Below are 19,331 nucleotides of genomic sequence, written 5' to 3' on the forward strand. Positions count from 1 at the left end.
GTGTGTGTGTGTGTGTGTGTGTGTGTGTGTGTGTGTGTGTGTGTGTGTGTGTGTGTGTGTGTGTGTGTATATAACACTGATATTGTCGGTCTCAAGCTCGGATGTGTAAAGTGCAGGGTTGCGTTAGATAGTCAACATCAAGCGTCAAACTTATGGAAAAAACATGACAAATCTTTTTTATCGTTGTGTAAGTGTTAGGGAGTACCACGGAAGCAACGCATTATATAATCTGAATACAGTGAAAAGTGTGCAAGAGTCGGTACACTAATGCCCGGGTGTGGTGTCAAATAAACAAGAGATACCACATTATGGACGGATGTGGGTAAACAAGTTAGTCCATGAAACTAATGAAATTAATATTACGATAGAATCTTGGAATATAAATAATTTCAATAATAAATTAATGAATTAGTTGATATTATGATTCATAGTAAGATTAATACCTTATGTATTCAAGAAACCAAATGGGTTTGAGAAAAGACTAAGGAGATTGATAACTTAGGTTTTAAAATTTGGTATTCTGGTAAGAGTCGCACAATAAATGATGCAGGTGTAATTATATATAAGAGTTTGAAAGATAATGCTGTAAAAATTAATAGAGTTGGAGATAAAATTATAGCCCTTAAGATTATCATTGATAATAAGATTTTAATATTATAAGTGTTTATGCTCCTCAAGTAGGTTTAGATATATGGTCTAAAGATAAATTCTGTAATGAATTAGAAGACTAAATATAAATGATAGCTCTTGAAGAAAGATATTTTATCAGAGGAGATTTAAATGGACATGTCAGTAGTGTAGTAGAAGCTTTCAGAAATATTCACGGTAGCTACGATTTTAGAGAAACAAATGAAGAAGGTTGAGTTATTTTAGATTTTTCTTTACCATAAAATTTTGTTATTAGTAATATTTTATTCAAGAAAAGAGATGAGCATCTTATTACTTATAAGAATGAATCTAATAAAACCTATTATTACTTATAAGAATGAATCTAATAAAACACAAATTGATTATTTTTTTATGAGAATAAGAGATCGTCAAGATTGTAAAAATTGTAAAGATTGCAAGGTCATTCCAAGTGAGGATTTAAGTACTCGACATCACTTATTAGTTCTAAATTTTAAGATAAAGAGTTGTAAAATAAAGAATACTAGGACTCATCATCGTAGAATCAGATGAGGGAACCTAAAAGACATGAAATAAAATTATTTTTTTTTATAAGTAAAATTCAATATTTCAAAATTTAGGATATTCATGTTGAAGCAAATGCTATGTGGGATAAAGTAACGCACTATTAAACAAGTAGCAAAATATGTACTTGGAGAATAAAAAAGTTTCCTTAAATAAAAATAGTTGGTGGTGGAATAATATTGTGCAAGAAAAGATAAATTATAAGAAGTCTTATAAAAAATGATTTAAATGTAAAAGTTTAGAGAACTGGAAAAAATATTAAACGACATGTAGAGAGTCTAAAAGAACAATCTGTGCCGCAAAAAATTTTACTTTTAATGATCTTTATGGTATATTAGATATTAAGGATGGTGAAAAATAAACTAACCAAAAAAAGTGAAAAGAAAAGTAAAGATTTAACACAGGTAAAGTGTATTAAAAATGAAAATCAAAAAATATTTTTCTTAGAAAAAGATATTCAACATAAATGGGTGAGTTATCTTCATAAACTTTTTAATGAAGCTCCTGAAAATACGGTCGATTTTAGTGAACTTAATATCGTTAATAATAATAAAACGTTTCATTTTTACCGTCGCATCAATAAAAAAGAAGTTGGGGATGCTTTAAAGAATACTAAGTATGAAAAGTCTGTATGACCTGATTATATCTTAATTGAAGTATGAAAATATTTAGAAGATTTAGGAGCTTCTTAACTTACTAAACTTCTTAATATTATTTTAAAAACCAAAAAGATGCCTGAGAAGTGTAGGAAGAGTACTTTGGTCCACATTTTTAAAAATAAAGGGGATGCACAATAGTGTGAAAAATTATAGTGGAATTCAATTGATGTGTCATACTTTAAAATTATGGGAGAGGGTAATTGATCATAAGTTAAGATGTATTACAAAGATTTCTCATAATCACTCATAATCTCATAATCAATTTGGATTTATGTCGGGCAGGTCTCTTATGGAAGCAATACATTTATTAAGAGATTTGATGGAGAAGTTCAGAGATAATAAAGAGAATCAAAATTTGATTTTTATTGATTTAGAAAAAGCTTATGTTAAGGTTTCAAGAGATATCCTTTGGAGAGTTCTTGAGAAGAAAGGTGTTGATATTACTTATATTCAAGTCATTAAAGATATGTATACTATGGCTCTTCCTTGAGTTCGCACTAAAAGAGGATTGATAAAAAATTTTCCTATTTCTATCAGGGATCGGCTTTAAGTCCATATCTTCTGCTTTATTTATGGATGGCCTTACTGGACATTTACAAGAGGATGTACCTTGGTGTATGTTTTTTGCTGATGATATCCTTCTCGTGGATAAGACGAGAGAAAAAGCCATGGAAAAACTTGAACATTGGAGTCTAAAGGCTTTCATTTGAATAGAACTAAATTGAATGCATGGATTGTAATTTTAGTAATAGTAGCCCTAGTGACAGAAGTGAACTTTGGGTGATCAAATTATTAAAAGATGAGAACGATTTAGATATCTCGAGTCATTTGTTCAAAGCGATGGTGATATAGATGGGGATGTTAATAGCAAAATTCAAGTTGTTTGGTTGATGTGGAGCAATGTTTCGGGCCAATTGTGTGATAAAAGTACCGCTTAGACTGAAAGGAAAATTTTATAAGACGGTGATAAGACCTGCAATGCTCTATTGCGCTGAATGTTGGCCTTTAAAAGAGAAGCATAACACTAAGTTAAGTGTTGTTGAGATGAGAATGATTAGGTGGATGAGTGGCTTTACACTTAGAAACAAAATGTGAAATGAATATATTCGTGATAGGGTTGGTGTAGCTCCTGTGACGGACAAAATTAAAGAAAGTCGTCTTAGATAGTTTGGTCACATTAAGCGTCGACCATCTTATGATCCGATTAGGAGAGTAAATGTTCTAGATTCGACTTTTGTTAAGAAAGGCAGAGGCAGGCCAAGTCTGTGTTGTCATATATATATATATATATATATATATATATATAAGAAAGCTCAAAGGCTAATATATTAAATAGAAAGAAAGATACAAATAGATTGTGTGGGAAGGCCCAAACATAGCACCCTGCCCACACGATAACAACAAATATTTCCAAAAAGAGAGAATACAAAAAAATAAATGAGAGACCTGAAGAAAAAATCAAAAAGTGTCAAAATACCTAATATCAGGTAGCTAGAGAGCGACTCAATTTTATCTTACCTCTGCCACGAGTTCTAGGGAAGGAGTTAGCTAATAAATTGATAAGATGAGTGTCATTATCGATAAGAACTACTGTATAATCCAATAAGATCCCGAATTCGAGTCGGCATTCATTCTTCTTCTTCCTCATGGAATAGGTCTGTCATTCCTCATCCAAAGATTGGCTCATATGATCAGTGGAATGGTCTAAAGTGTGTCGGAAATGTGTAGGTTCTTGAACATTAGAAATAACTACTTGTTGAACCAGCTGATCTTTCTTTGGATCAAATGAGCACTCTCGTAGGTCTTGGCATGTGAGTGAGTCTTTTTCAATACAGTGGGTGGTATAAGCACGTTTAAATTTGTACCTGTAGTATGGTGTTCTTCATCAGAAATCGCGGTGTTTGAAGGAGGATCGGGTTGCACCTTTTTCAATAGGGATGTTAGGTGGCTAATCTCTAGCGATATTCGGCCTTAGATGGGGATACAAGCAATAGCAAATAGTTGAACAGGTTCAAATATATTACAATGAGAGCAATAAGGAGGGTGTAGTTCAATTTTAACCTTTTGTCAATACTCGTTGCGAGTGGTTTCAATCCTTATCTCCTCCGGAGCTGGTTCGATGATATCTCTCTTAACTAACACACAAGCCACAGAGGGTCTAGTGACAACAAATGTAGGACTATCAACCTAGAGAGGCTTACCAAAAGCAGTTGCTAAGGATTAAAGAATTTTCAAGTTGAACAGATGTAATTTTAACCCCGAAAACTTTATCCAAACAGCAATAATAGGGGACTCCACTTTTAGATTAAAATCGACAGTCCACTTCAGAATTCTCATAAAACAATTGTCGATCTTGATAACTTTTTGAGAAAAAATGAGAGTGTAATCGACATCGTGAGATAACTGAAATAAGTATATGTCGGCTGTCAAGTAAATTAATATTCCAACTACCCAACTGCTTCATAACATCAAAATCTTTTCGAATGATTTCAAATTTTGGGTGACCATAAAGGAATTCCCGCACAAGAGCAAAACGTCAAGAAGACGCGAGAGTACTGATTTCAACCTCTGTGGGAATAAGAGCATATTTCCTAGCTTTTTAATGAAAGTGTGATCATCACCACCTTCAAGAGCCACGTGAAAAGATTGTGAAACATTGCAAGACTTGCCAATACGAAAACCAGGCTCTGAACATGAAGGAGAAGCACCAGTAAAAATAGGAAAATCGTTGGCAAGTGCAATGGCAGGACGACAGAGGCGTCGTCAAGTACGAGAGAGATGACGCGAGCCGCGACGACACAAGGACGAGCGTCGTCGACTGCGAGTGATACGTCGTCGAGTACGAGAGAGGCGACGCGAGCGAGCGTCGTCGAAGGACATCTGCGAGCGAGCGTCGTCGAGAAAGAGGCTTCCTGCAAATTTCGATCTGTAGAGGAGACGACGTTGCAACTTGCGGGTAGAAGCCAAACGAGAAGAAAGGTTCGTGCAATTTTTTCCTATCGTGCGAAGCCTATCGGGCTCATTTAAAAAGCCCGAAAGCTAACATAGTAAAAAGAAAGAAAGATATAGATAGATTGTATGAGAGGGCCCAAGCATGGCACCCTACCCACACGGAAAAACACCACATGCAAATGGTTCCAAAAAAAAAAAAAATACAAAAAAATACATGAGCCCAAAAACCAGAAGTGTCAAAACACATAGTATCATGTACCTAGAGAGCGACCCAATTTTACCCTGCTTCTGCCTCTAGTCTAGGAAAGAAGTCAGCTAACAAATCGGTAAGAAGAGTGTCATCACCAGTAGTAACCAATGTATCGTCCAATAAATTTCTAAGCTCGAGTCGGTCTCCATTCTTCTTTTTCCTCCTAGAACTGACATGTCATTCCTCATCCGAAGACTGGCTCATCTGATCATCTGACCAGTGGCTCATCTATATATTTATATATATGTATGTATGTATATATCCAAATATATGTATATATATGTATGTATATATCTATATATGTATGTATGTATGTATGTATTTATCTATATATTTGATGTATATAAATATGTATGTTTATATGTATATATGTATGTTTGTATGTATGTATGTATGTATACATGTAGTAAGTTTAATTAAATTAATTTAAACTCTATCGTTGCTTTTGCATCCCACCACTACATGTGAACATAAGTGGGAAAATCAGATTACTACAACAATCTGATTAAGAAATTAGTGATTAAGTAAATTAATTAATTATTAAAACTTATGTAATTAATTTAATTATTTATTAATTTAAACCACTTGAATTAATTCTCTATATATACACTTATATATCAATTTTATCATCACAAAATGAAAAATTTTATAAAAATAATTCAATTGAATTTTGGGGAATGTAAAATTTGGGATACGTTAAAAATTTGTCAAATTCTTTACCTGATTTCTGGAATTTGGGAGTTACATTTTCTTTCCCTTCTCCGAGTTATTGCGCATTTCATCCTTCTTTTCTTTTCATTTTTTCTCATTTCTCCTTCTGTGGATTCCTGTCCATAATTTGCGGACACAACTATTTCATAATTTGAGAACAAAAGTTTGTTTTTCCAGATTTTCTAGTTTTCTTTAGTATCCAAATTTGTTGATTTTTGTCCAGTTTTCCCTGTTATGACCGCATTTTCACTATTGTCCAGCAGTGGAGGTTGATAATCCTCCATCTTGGGTTTCTTGATTCAATTCTTGCCCGTAAATTTCGAACAGTTTATTGCCCCTGCATTTGTTTGTAGTTCTTTTTGCAATTAATCATGCCCCAAGTAGGAATAGTGTCTATCCAACCCGAGATTTGGATGTGAAAAAACTGCAACCAGTAATTTGTCGTCTTCAATCAAGATTGGTGCTTCTTGAACAGCAACAATCGGAAGTATGTCAAAATTAATCCAAACTACTAATGTGCAAGGATTGATACAGTTGTTCAAAGACATGAAGATAGAGATTCATGTGGGATTGCCTTCTATGAGAGAGGTACAACATGTCATTGACTTTGTGTCTAGTTCGGTCATCCCAAACAAACCTATATATATGATGTATCCAAAGTCATGAGGAACTTCAACGCCAACCGGTCGAGCTAAACCGCAAAAGCCTGAGGCGACATAGTGTTAGCCTATGAATGGTTCTGGCTCTCTTGGTTTCAAAGAAGATTGGGTTTGAAGATTCAATGTTGGAAGATGCTTGGAACACCAAACTTGGCCAATTTGGAGATTAAAGCGACTCAATCATTTTTCAATTTCTCTGAATTGGCTGCTCATTAGGAATCTAATTCCTAGATTGCTCAATATGAAGGAACCTTGTCATCCCAAGGAGAATATCCGGAAGCTAGAATTTTATTTCAAGTTATATGTGTTAGTATATGAGTTTTAGTTAGTTATTGTGACCCTATATTTTAGGAAGACGTACTTATAATTAGGAGAGTCCAGCCTCTATTGAAAAGTGATGTTTTGCGTAAGCTGAGAATGGAGAGTATTTTAATTGGTTGTAAAAACTTCTCATGTATCCTTCCGGGTTAAATGGTAAATTCAATATCCTGAAGTGGCGCCAAGGTGGTGATCAGTCATCTTTATTTCAGATTATGCATTTTGTCCCTTCTTTGGGATTCTCAATCCAGATTTCTTTCTTTTCTGAATTTAGAAACTACTGAATTTTGTTTAGACATTATTTTTGGTATCACCATTACACTGAAGTGAACTTTAGATTTTAACAACATTAAGACGTCATTAATTGCACGCCTATTAAAATTCCAATTCAGTAGACTCATTTTTGTACTACTAATATACACCACCGCATATTAAAAACATTTTCAATATCATTCTAATGTTCCGCCTATTTTAGAACAGGCCTTAACAATTAAAACCAGGCCATTTCAAGCAAAAAATAATAAAAACCAGTCATTCAAAAAGAGTGGACAAAAGTATACCTCATTTATAATATCATTCAAATTATATTCATTACCAATACAATGGCATATTAACGTAACATTAATAGTTGAAGAAACATATTGGGAAATGGTTATTATAATGTCAACCAATACTCTATTAAAATTATTTTCATAACTATAAAAACGGACATTTTTTACCTGAACACCGATAAAGTTAGTTATCAAAAGTTCTCAACCAAAGACATTCCAAACAACAATCGAAAACCTAAAAGGTCATTTCTTTGTTTTCAGTGTTTTCCATCAATTGCATAAACAAAAAATCAACTCCATTATGGATCTTATTAACATAAACCCAAACCTATTCTTAGATAATGACAGGATTTTCCAAAGCATGTACTCAATTAAACCCCACCATACCTTCGGTATATACCTCCAATTTGTCTTCTGCTATGATAACCACAACCCAAAATATCTCATTTGCTCTTAGGTACTAATACCAAAATACTACAAAACACATTTAACATTCTATTAGTTTTTAAGATTCCATTGAAAAGATTTGTTAACCAAACTATTCCAAAATCTCCAACAACTCTCTATTTCTCAAGAGGTATCTCATTTGAGCCTAAAATTTTACTTGAGAGTTTTCTTCAAAGCTAATTCGACTTAAACTTTTCTAAGAACAATCTATGGCACATTATATGATTTTTATAAAGTGATACGAATTTCATATCGCATTATAAAGTAATTCCAAAAGGAAAGCTACTAAAATATAATATTGCTTACAATGTATATAGCACAGTTAGGTTTGCTAGCGGGGCTCAATACACTCCAACACACGCTCAAAATTGATCTAACCTGAATCAGATGCATGAAATACAATTAATGGGCCTAACATTTTCTAAGAGCTTCTTAACGTGCCAACTTTGTAGAGTACATTGAGGATGAAAAATTGAAAAAAGGCCACCAAATCCAGCAGACACAACAACGAACAAAGACTAATGTTGGGTTATGAAAAGTCAGAAAGCAAAGACAATAATTAATTGGTAATTAGCATAAAAATAGAAATGACGAGGTTGCAAGAAAGCAACAATATTATGTTTGCATTCAATTTGGTAGTTGGAGATAGTTTCAGTGAAAGTAATAGATTCTTAAGAAAAGAGTTCGACTGACGCTAAATGAAATGAGAATTATCAGTCATTAAAAGGGTAGTTTCAGGTTGTGTTAGGATTCATATGTAAATTGGTCTGAATCTTAGATTAGAAGTTTAAGGCATATGGCATGTACTGGTTCGTTATTAAATAAAAAGGTGATGGTTAACAAATAATTTGAATATAAAGAATATTACTTGAGTATTACTCAACATGACAATTAAAGAGTAATGCCAACACAAAACAATACTCAAATTTTTAGGTGTAAGTTATAGCACACCAAAATCAAACGTAAACAGTGTTGTTCAAGATGAGTTTACCTTCAGCTGGACTATTTTCATTAAAGAACTCCCTTCCTTCATTAGATAGGTAGAGGAAAACAGAATTATTGACTAAATTGCAGATGGCCACAAAAACCCCAAGACAGAACTGTGCGAATAGAAATAATCCAGGTATAGGGCAACGCCACAATCCTATTGTCTCCCAAATCTCCATATCCTGAGATCATGTTTGATTAAGATATCAATAGTACAAAATGGGTCTTATGTGTAGAATCTGCAAAAAAAAATACCTTTCGTAATTCTTTGTTGAGAAATGTGAACGCAACATTGAAGATGTAAGTACTGACAGCCCAAAGGAGAATGAATACAAGAAGTAAACCATTCAAACGATGCAACTTGAACAAGGAGGGAAAAGTAAATAATACGTAGCCCACATATGCTAGCATCGCAAAAGCACATATACTGGCAAAACTGAAGCTCCATAGAGAGAGAGCAATCAGAAGGACCTGTCACATAAAACACTGTAAATTTTATGAATAGGGCCATCAAATTGGCTAAACCTCAAATAATATAAAGCACAGCAAAAATGGAAAATGAATACGCGTGCAATACTATCATACCAGCTAATTGCGTAGTACAATTAAGATAGGTACTTCACATAATTGTTTGTGGTTAATGATGCGGCAAGGAAAACCGATAATAGAGAAACAAAAGGCATGAACCTGCCTTACAAGATTCAAAACTATAAGGGATCAATCTACGATGCTAACTGGAATACATGTAGAAAGGAAAAGAGAAGTTCAATTTAGAATATGACATAACTAGTCAAATTATATGTAGCCATTTTCTCAAAAAAAATCCAATGTAATACCCGAAATAGCTAAAATGGTCAATTAAAACTTGATAAACACCTATTAATTTCTTTTCTGTTTTATGAATTTGTTGTTTGGCTGAACCAGCTGGGAGAGTGTTTGGCTGTAGATTTAGAGTGGTATTACAGTGGAGGAAGATTAGAAGTAAAAGCTTGTATAGGGGAAGCCTTCTTGAGATAAAATTTCAACTGGTAATTCATTTGCACCAAATTAAGATTTATTTAGGAATCTGATGCCAATCAAATAAAGAATATCAAATCTAGATAATTTAAATACTTATAACTAAAAAGAGTTTAGAACACTTCTAATTAAGGGTTTGTTTCGGGCAGTTGTAGATTCTCAGTTTTTCAGCTGCAGCTGCACTACAACAGGAAGCTGCTGCGAGAAAGTTGCTGCGGGGAAGCTAGTTGTATATTTGTTACAGTTGTGTGAAAACAGCTGTGGGCAAGTTGTTTATGGAAAAATGTCTATTCTGCTCTTGTTTAGTAAAATTATTTAAAACAGAGTTGTGACAGCCACATATTTGATATTTCAAAAGCATAAAATAAAAACAAACAAAGTTTAGATCACACATGTTTAGTAAAGCTGTATATGAATTTTTAAAACTAAAAATGGGGATGTTTTTAATGTGATAAGAAAGATTTAGGTGGTATCAAATGTAAACAAATAAAGTTTAAATCACACATATAAATAAGTAAGAATTGGGTGGCATGTATGTAAATGCCCCTAAATTTTTTCCTTCGGGCCCAACTCCAAGACCATGGTATCACGTTTTTAATAAAAAGCCCTTCTCCCTTAACCTCAGCTCACTACCTGTACCCGGCTTTATCTTCAAGCCACGAGAAGGGCAGGGAGGTGGAAGCTTGTGAGGCCAGTAGGAGCCTTGTCTCATCCTTCTGCCTAGCCTTATCACGCATGTTTGTGTTTCCTCTCTCTCCAGTGCTTCTCGTCTGTATCCTTTCTCGACCTTCTTTTCATTCGAAAAGAACCTCTGCTTGCTTAGGGCTTCTTCCTCAATTGTTTCAGGTAGGAGCAGAGAAACAAAAAAAAAGAGAACAATGGGAGTTTTGAAGATCAACGCATGCTGCGATCCAATCATGTCCTTCCCAGTCGAAGTCGAAGGCTATGGGAGTAAATAATTGAGTGGTAATGCGGGCCGCAGGGTCTCACCCGTGGCCCGCATTTCGCTCAGATTCGCAGCCGCCGTGAGCGAAACGCTGCGCCAAACAACCCTTTTCTGCGGCCTCCCGCCGCACCGAGCAGAAAAAGCAACGTCAAACAAACCCTAAAATTATTAGGTTGCTAAAAGAATAGCCAAAACCATTCGTCCCAATTAGTCTCATGAGTTGGTCAATAGTTTCATTAAGCCAAGATTGATCCACTTAAAATCACATCAACTCAAATGGACCAATTAGCTTTAAACTTTAATTTGATCAACATAAATGGACCATAAGCTCCAAATAGGATGATACCAAATAGATATCATATTCAATTAGCCAATGACCCCTTAAAAGGACTAACTTAGTCCAACTGACCCAATTGAACATAAACAAAATAATTAATCAAAATTAACCTTAATCATCAAAATGATTCAATAAATTGAGCATGAAACTTCCCTAGAATGACCTTGACTTGATCGCCATTATCAACTCGTTTTTATCATGGGTTTGACCAACTCGGTCGACCTGGTTCAATTTGGCCCATTATGAAAACTAACTCATTGAATTTAACCCAAACAATTAACCAAATTGGCTGAAATCATGGTTAATGGAGCTTGATTGGGATATTTGGGAGCTAAAGTAGGAGTTTCATCAAGCACCTTTGACAAACGCGAACGGGGAAGAGAGAAAAAAATTGGTTATTCATAATTAAGTTTGAAATCAGATGAATAGATATATATTTTTTAAAATTAAAAATTAAAAAAATAGAAATAGTCATGTAACTAATACCTCTAGTAGCTAACATTTTTCAAGAAAACTCCCTTTAGAATGAATAGATACTAAAGAGTATGTATACAAACGTCGAGAAGCCCACGGAGATAGGTATAGCATTTTAGTTTTAATTTTTTTTTTCAATCGTAAAAGATTAAAATTGAATGTATGATTGCAAATAAAAATTTGTGAAATAAAATAAATCTTTTATATTTTTGATGATTTTCTTTAAGAAATGAAAATGTTTAAATAGTACTTTGTTCATCCGACCATCAGTTCCCGTCTTGGCATTTCAAGTTCCTCGATCGGGACCAGTTGAAAAGTTAAATCTTTTATACAGGATAGGCCGATGCGGGTATCTTCCGTAAATAATTTCAAAATTCCAAACGCATGAGCATAAAAAATAGTCATACTTGCACAACTCCATGATCATAATATGACATCTTCATCATAAGCAGAGGGCAACAGTCGAAAAGTTAACTCTTCAAACTGAAAATACTATCACCAAGAAAAGGTTCCATCATGATATTAATAAAAAGGAACAAATTTCATGAAACTTACAGTTATTTAGTGCTTACCGGAAACCCATATGTGAAGAAGTTGATGCTAAATATCCGGAATGTAAGTCCCTTCAAAAGAACATTTGTATGTTTCACACCAGATCTGCAAAAAATATGAATGTTTGCTCAGAACATGCAGATGGATGCAGACATGATAAATAATTACAAGGGAGGCTACGGTGATACATCAAAGTCAAGAAAAATAAGTCTAACTTAAGCAATCCAAAAACAAGGAAAAACTAATGCACTGATAAGTCATCAAATACAAGAAACCTTTAAGTTATCTAGATTCCCATAAAAATCAACATTTTTGGGAGACAATCTAAATTTAATCTAAAATTAAAAGAAAGTTATCTGACCATTAGAGCCTGTATTATAAATTGACCCAAAAAAGCCAAAAACCACATTCAAACCCAACCAGCTAACTCAGTCCACTTCAATTGATATAAATTTTGGCTTGATTCAACTACCATAATACTTCAGTACCAATTCTTCTGGGTTAGATCAGACTTCTAGGTCGGTTGACTCAATTCAACCCGAACTGACATTTTTTCTTCAAAGGATTAAATTAGATTAATAAATTAAGCTTAAAAGAAATAATTCCTATGACTATTGACTAGGGCAGAAGAAGAAGCTTCTACAGTTCCATTAACTGCGAAAGAGACGAACTTAATCCAGAATGATTTAACCTAAGAACATATTTTAGTCATACATCTTATTCTTCAGAAGTGAAATGACTTATTTGTAATCTAATAAATGCATCGACAAACATTATCTTGGTATTCCAACTAAACAGAATTCCATCACCACTTGAAAAAAAATATATTTATAAACCTTAACTTTAAATCATTTTCAATAGATTAAAGATCATGCAATACCAACATTTTGTAAAGGTGAGAAATCAAAATTATCCAAAATTTGGATACCCAATTTTCTGCACCTCATAAAACTAATAAAAGCTATTTGTACAAAAGTATATATTTCATACGGATCATATATACCAATAACACTATTTTTATTTATATGAACTAATTTAGTAATTAAAGTAAAAATCCTTAAGTTTATTAAATTTGGCTATTCATTTTGCTAATAATACTGTAAAGGAATGTAGTGTCCGGTATCTTTTAAAAGAGTTATCAGCTTTCCACCTATAACATGCCGTATCATTTAAAAGAGTTATCAGCTTTCCACCCATACCATGCAATGGCTGATTTTACGATGTACGGACTTATGGGATTGACAGAGGTATCACGTTATATAATAGTATATAATCATTATAGGCTAGCAGGTAAGCAATGTCTCCTATTTCCTTTTATGTAACTATCAGCAAAAGAGAGAAGGTATAAGAGCAGGAAGTAAAGAAAGGGACTAAGAGAGGAAACTAAGGTTTTTAAGGTAAAATCCGACATTTCATTAATTTTTCAATCAAACAACTTCAATATAAGGAGAAAAGATTTAAGATAAAAAGCTAGCTTAACTAGGCCTTCAAAGTACTTGACTCGAGACAAGCCTCAAATTAAAGCCCACAAAAAATAATCTCGAGACTTAAGCTTCACTATTACCATAAAATATAATCTATTTTTTATTATGCTTTAATACTTGAATCTCCTTATCAACTATTTTCCTCCATTCTAAATTTTTAAGAGCATCGAGAATGGATTTAGTAATCAGCACACTATTAAGGTTAGATACAAAAGCTTTATAGGGTGAGAATAGCTTCTCATAAGCTACATACTCCTGAATTAGATATTCAATACATATTACCTTATCATCAACACCATAAGAGGAATAGATAACTCATGAGAACTAGACTCCTCGACTGAAATTTCAGATTATAGTAGATTTAATCTTTTGCATGAGTAGTTTTGTCTTTGCAAGTTGGTTTCCACCTGCTTAAAAATTTTTCTTTCTCCTTGTGTACACAAGAAATTCATTGTTATGAACTTCAAGTTGAGTTGGTTGGAAATCCTTGAGTAGGATATTTTCATGCAGTGGTGTTTGGGAGATAGAAGGGCTAAGTGGAAGAGGGGTAAGTTGTGAGACAGTGTTAGTGTCATTATGTGCATCCCAAAGTTAATGTTCATTTGCATTCTCCTCCTGAACATCAAATGTGAGATAGTATGATTAATTTTAAAAAAATGTAGCATCTATTGAGTTATAACATTTTATAGTAACAAAAGAGTAACCATGGTTTTGAGAACTTGATTGAACATTGAACCAACAAAAGGAGAGCTTCAAGATTCAAAGGTTGAACTGGAGGCTAAACCAGAAAACATAATAAAATTATAAATTTATTTAATGTGACATAAATGATGTAGCTTTAAAAAATTTGATTATGAAGTATAAATAAATATCTCAATATTTACATAATTAACACCATAGTAATTTTGACATGTTATTTCAAAATTTAATAACAATTTATTTTCAAAAAATTGAAATATATAATTAAAAGAATCACGCTACAATAACTTTAACAAAAAAATTTTAACGAAAAAAAAAAAAGTTGCAAGAACCTAAAATCTACTTGCACATCAATGATCTTATAACTTAGTTACCTCGAGATTGCCATTGTCTCCCTTGTGCCACGTTGGCATGAGATCACACAATATTGTTGATGCTCTTCATCCCATCTTTGAATCTGCCACATGGCACTGAGTAACTCTCTGCCCACTGTCTAAACATCTTCCTTCTCAAAGCTCCATGTTTACCCTCCTTCACTCTGTATCCTATGCCTTTCTTCTCCTTGAAAACTCTCGATGCAGAGGCCTCATACAGATTGCTTTCATCCATTGGCTTCTCCTTCGTACCTTTTTTTTCTTCTCAAGACGAACGGGTCTCATAAATGACCTCCAAAAGCTCTCCCATGATGAAAGAAAATTCAGAAGAACTCGAACAATCTATTTCAAGTCGACGACGGACAAGAAGGTGATCATGTCGCCGATATGGAACCAATCGGTTCTCTTAAATCGAAAACGGTTTTTTTGGGTTTCTAGTTGGATTGGCAGTTCGAGCGAATCTATGCCTGTTGAAGAACTCTTCTTCATCTCTGATGTCTTTCTTCACCATTGAAAACTCCCCATGTAGAGGCCTCGTACGGATTACTTTCATCCATCAGCTTCTCCTTCATACCTTTCTTTTTCTTCTCGCTATGAAATGGGTCTCATAAATGACCTCAAAAAACTTTCTCCCATGACGAAAGAAAATTCAAAAGAGCCGAAACAATTATTTCAAGTAGAAGATGGACAGACAACAAAGTCATAACATGACTTTCTTTTCAACAGGACTCGAAGACTTGAGAAAAAGATAGAAGTGGGAACACTTGTGTGCTTAGAGAGTTAGTTTTCTTGAGCACGTAAAACTCTATATGCATTTCAGCCTGTCAATTACCTTTCTTGAATCCACCACCTGAAATTTACAAAAGTTTCTGTGGAGTTTCGTTTCATTTACCCGAGAGAGGAATCGAAGAGTTGAACACTCGAGAGAGCAAAAGCGAGGACTCGAGAAGGCGAAGAGGGAGAAGGCGAAACTTGAGTTTCGCGAAACCGAATAGATACTTTCGTGTATAAATCCACATGACAATAGGGAAGGTAGACGCTAGTTTTACTTATCTGAGATGCAAGCAACAGGTTGAGGCATTAATGTGAAACACTAAGATACTCGAGCACTTAAATTTAGAATGATATTGATATTGAAATACCTTAATAATACAATTTCTAGATGGTGCTCCTGTGACGATTGTGCAGACATAGAATAATATAGATATTTTATTGATTAGTAGGATTCATTGAATAGCATTAAATATTTATATTAATTTATTAAAAGCTTAATTGATATACATATTACTTTCTTTTTTCTTATATTACTAGAGTTTATGAGTGAGTATTAACTAGCTTGTTTAGTTCAGAATTATTTTAAACTAGTTTTTCAGGTTTACTTAGTTGATTAAAAGATGAGAGATATAAGAAAAAATATTTATAATAGAAGCGGATAACCAATAACAAGGTAAATTTAATTATATTGTTTTAATTTAATTTCACTAGTGACTCTTTCATTTTTAAAATGATTAATGAATACAGAAAACTTAGTTCCCAACGTCCGACCGTTTGTATCCGTCTTTATTAATTTCAAGGCCCAGGCTAATGACAGTTTGCAAGGAATTTAGTTGTATATTTCGGGTGCATTTGGGGCAGCTTATTGGTTGCGTTACGTTTTGAAATGTGTTTCCTAATAATCCCTTGATAATCTATATAAAATGCAGTCGCGGGTTCCCCATACGGCTCGCGTTTTGCGAAACAAATTGACGCTCTGTGCCCTCCTCCGCTCTCATACCTTTCTTCTTCGATCAGAGGTTTCTCTCGATCTTTTCATTTCTCCTGCTCATCCATCCTTCATACGATCTCTTATTGCGGAGCTCTGTAAATTGTTCTTACGGTGGTTTTCGGTGCAATAGATTTTTTGTGATATATTTATTTCTAGTTTCCATTTGGCTTTGAGCAGCTAGTGATTGTTGGGTGTGTGGTGATTTGTCAATTCCTATTTATTTGCTATGGTGTTCTGCAATTTTTGGATTTGAGTTTGTGCAAGTAAAAAAAAGGGGGAATGTTTAACTGGCTTGATGTGGCTTTAATAGTTGTTTGCAAAGTTGAGGTGGTTCAGTTTGATCAATGACATTGCTTTGAATCTGTGTAATACTTTATTTTGGCTATCCTGTAAAAAATTGATGTATGACTTGGAAAATTCATTGGGGTGCATCTGCATGGCTTGCTACTTCTAGTTTGATTTATCATTCCGCGTTGAGTAGTTTATAGTGAAAGTGAATTTTGAGCTTTTGTTTCAACTGCGACATTGCACTTTTTATGGATTGAGTAGTTAATAATTTGCGTTTAGGGCAACTTATAAAAGTTTGTGCTCAAAAACAATATTATGGAGAATATCAACCTATTCTCCTTTTCATATCTTCTTTAAAAAAGGGGGAATGTTTATGAAATGATCTTATAGTGGAAGTGAATTTTGTGCTTTTCTTTCAACCAGGATGTGAATATTGGATGGATTGAGTTGTTTGGTGATAATTTGGTTGTACTAGAAAGAATGAAAAACAGTATCTATCATCTAACAATTATTAATTCTTAAGAAGAATCCATTTAACTTGCATCAAATTTTGATATGGGTACTTATGCTGCTTATACTGCTTATACTGATTTGATATGTATTGTGTTATTTGGTTCTATTGATGGTTGAGACACATATTGAACATATTGGAACTCCTTGATTGCTCATGCATGCAGTACAGTGTTGAAAATTAAAATATCAATACATTTTTATACTTATGGGTAATTAATGCATTTATCTGAATCAAAATTTGTTGCGATATTTTGAACCTTTTTCAAAGTTATTCTTGGTTATTGAGTCGAAATGAGTATTAGACATATGTTTTGGGTCCATGCAAGATTTCCTTTCTATATATTGACCCAAAAAATGTAAATGGGTTGAGCACATTATTTTGTGACTTTGCACCAACAATATTACCAGGTCACATGAATGGTTAATCATAGACTATTTGTACAAGGTGATTTTTATGATTGGGCCAAGATGTGTCAAGTCGTCTTTCTTTCTGTGGGTGCCAAGTCGTCTTTCTTTCTGTGGGTTCAAGATGATTTTCTTGGCTCGATTGGATTAAGTCATTTCATTGAACATATTTTCTACTACGATCTCTTTTTTGTTTGTTTAATTTTTATTTCTTCCTCATTCTATTTATGTGATTTTTACGGATAGAATCTCCATAAAAACATGAAAGTTTTACTATGATTTAGTTTTTTTATATATTGAAATAATTTGTTTTACTATAACTTCTCATATCAATCCATTATGACTTGATCATAGAAGTGGGTTCGTCAGCAATGTGAGATAAGGAAGTCACATTCATTTTTCGCAACCTTTATATGAAGGAGATTGAGCTTAGAAAAAAACCTACCACATACTTTAATAAGGAATGGTGCAAAATATTGCAAAGAGATTCAAAGAAATGACCAGAAGAGATTATGATATGTTAAAATTCAAGAATAAGTGGGATCAGTTAAAAAAAGAGTGATCAGTTAAAAAAAGAGTGGAAGTATGGAAGGAGTTGAAACGAGGATTCACGAAGTTGGGTTAGGATTCTATCAAGCGGACCATTGATGCTTCAGATTAATGGTAGAATGAGAAGTTAGCGGTGATAAGTATACCCCTAAATAAGTATTTTTCTTCATTATCAATATTATTTTGTTTTAACTAATATGATTCCCCGAATGTTGCAGGTAGTGTCAGCCGCAAAAAAATTCAAGGTGTTTGAAATTGAACAGAACCTGGAAGATAAGTTGGACCAAATGTTTAAGGGGGTTGTCGCAATGGGCTTGCATGCATTCAATCCAAGTGAATAGGATTTTGTAAGCATACCAGACCGATCAGGTCACGAGGTCAAGTGAAGGGCCCAGCATAAAACTGAGGGAGCTCGAGTCCACACGCCAATCCAAACGGCAGAGAACAAAAAATAAAAAAAATGATGTTTACGTCAAAAGATCAATAGATAAGTTGATAGAAGAATGTGCAGCCCCGTCGCCCGGTCCTTCAACTGACACCGCCATATATGACTTTCTTGTAGCTTTAGATGTGCTTCCAGAAGTTTTAGTTGATATGATGTTCTATCTTAAATCCATTAAAATACTAGAGGACCCGACATGCAGGAAAATATTCATGAAACTGCACCCTGAGTTGCGTGTCGAATATTTACATTTGTCCATTGAGAAATGAATGTCATGTTTGTAGGCTTTATTTTTTTAGTTGTTTAATAGATTTGATTGCTTTTTCTTCCTTTTTCGGACATTAATATGTCGACAGCGAAGTTATTTTAGTTTAGTGGATTTATTTGGTCATTGTTTAATACGTTAACAAAGCATTTCTCCAGGATGGATTGGCAGTGACAGGACCACAGAAGAATAGTTGCGGCGATTATGATTATGTTGTACGAATACTACCACTCTAACATTGATTGAACTCCATGCATGAAGTCATTCTTTATCGGTGATAAATGGGTTGGTGAGATGCTAGAAGGACATCCCACAAGGTTTAATAATATATTCTGCATGCTAGTGCCCATTTTTTTTATCTCCTCCACGAACTTCATAGCAATCATGGGCTCAACGGTTCCTCCAGAACGATTTCAAGAGAGGTGTTAGCAATAACACTCTACATTTAGCGCGAAATGAATCAATGAGATGAGCGATGGAGCGCTTCCGGCATTCC

At 33.9% G+C, this 19,331-nt stretch overlaps 1 protein-coding gene across 2 annotated transcripts in view; it reads right to left on the bottom strand.

Moving 5' to 3' along the window:
- LOC110036987 (piezo-type mechanosensitive ion channel homolog) overlaps positions 1–19,331 on the bottom strand; it is a 116,956-nt gene that overhangs the window by 66,353 nt on the left and 31,272 nt on the right. The window contains exons 8-10 of one of the 2 annotated variants that reach the window (XM_020741550.1): positions 12,072–12,156; positions 8,981–9,196; positions 8,730–8,907 (exon numbers count right to left, since the gene is read on the bottom strand). In XM_020741550.1, coding sequence (XP_020597209.1) covers positions 8,730–8,907; positions 8,981–9,196; positions 12,072–12,156 — 479 coding nt within the window. Of the gene's footprint in view, positions 1–8,729; positions 8,908–8,980; positions 9,197–12,071; positions 12,157–19,331 lie in introns of those variants that run through there. The other variant, XM_020741551.1, reaches the window with a different exon arrangement.

This window comes from Phalaenopsis equestris, unplaced genomic scaffold (genome assembly GCF_001263595.1).
Source record: "Phalaenopsis equestris unplaced genomic scaffold, ASM126359v1 Scaffold213678, whole genome shotgun sequence".
Lineage (NCBI taxonomy): Eukaryota > Viridiplantae > Streptophyta > Magnoliopsida > Asparagales > Orchidaceae > Phalaenopsis > Phalaenopsis equestris.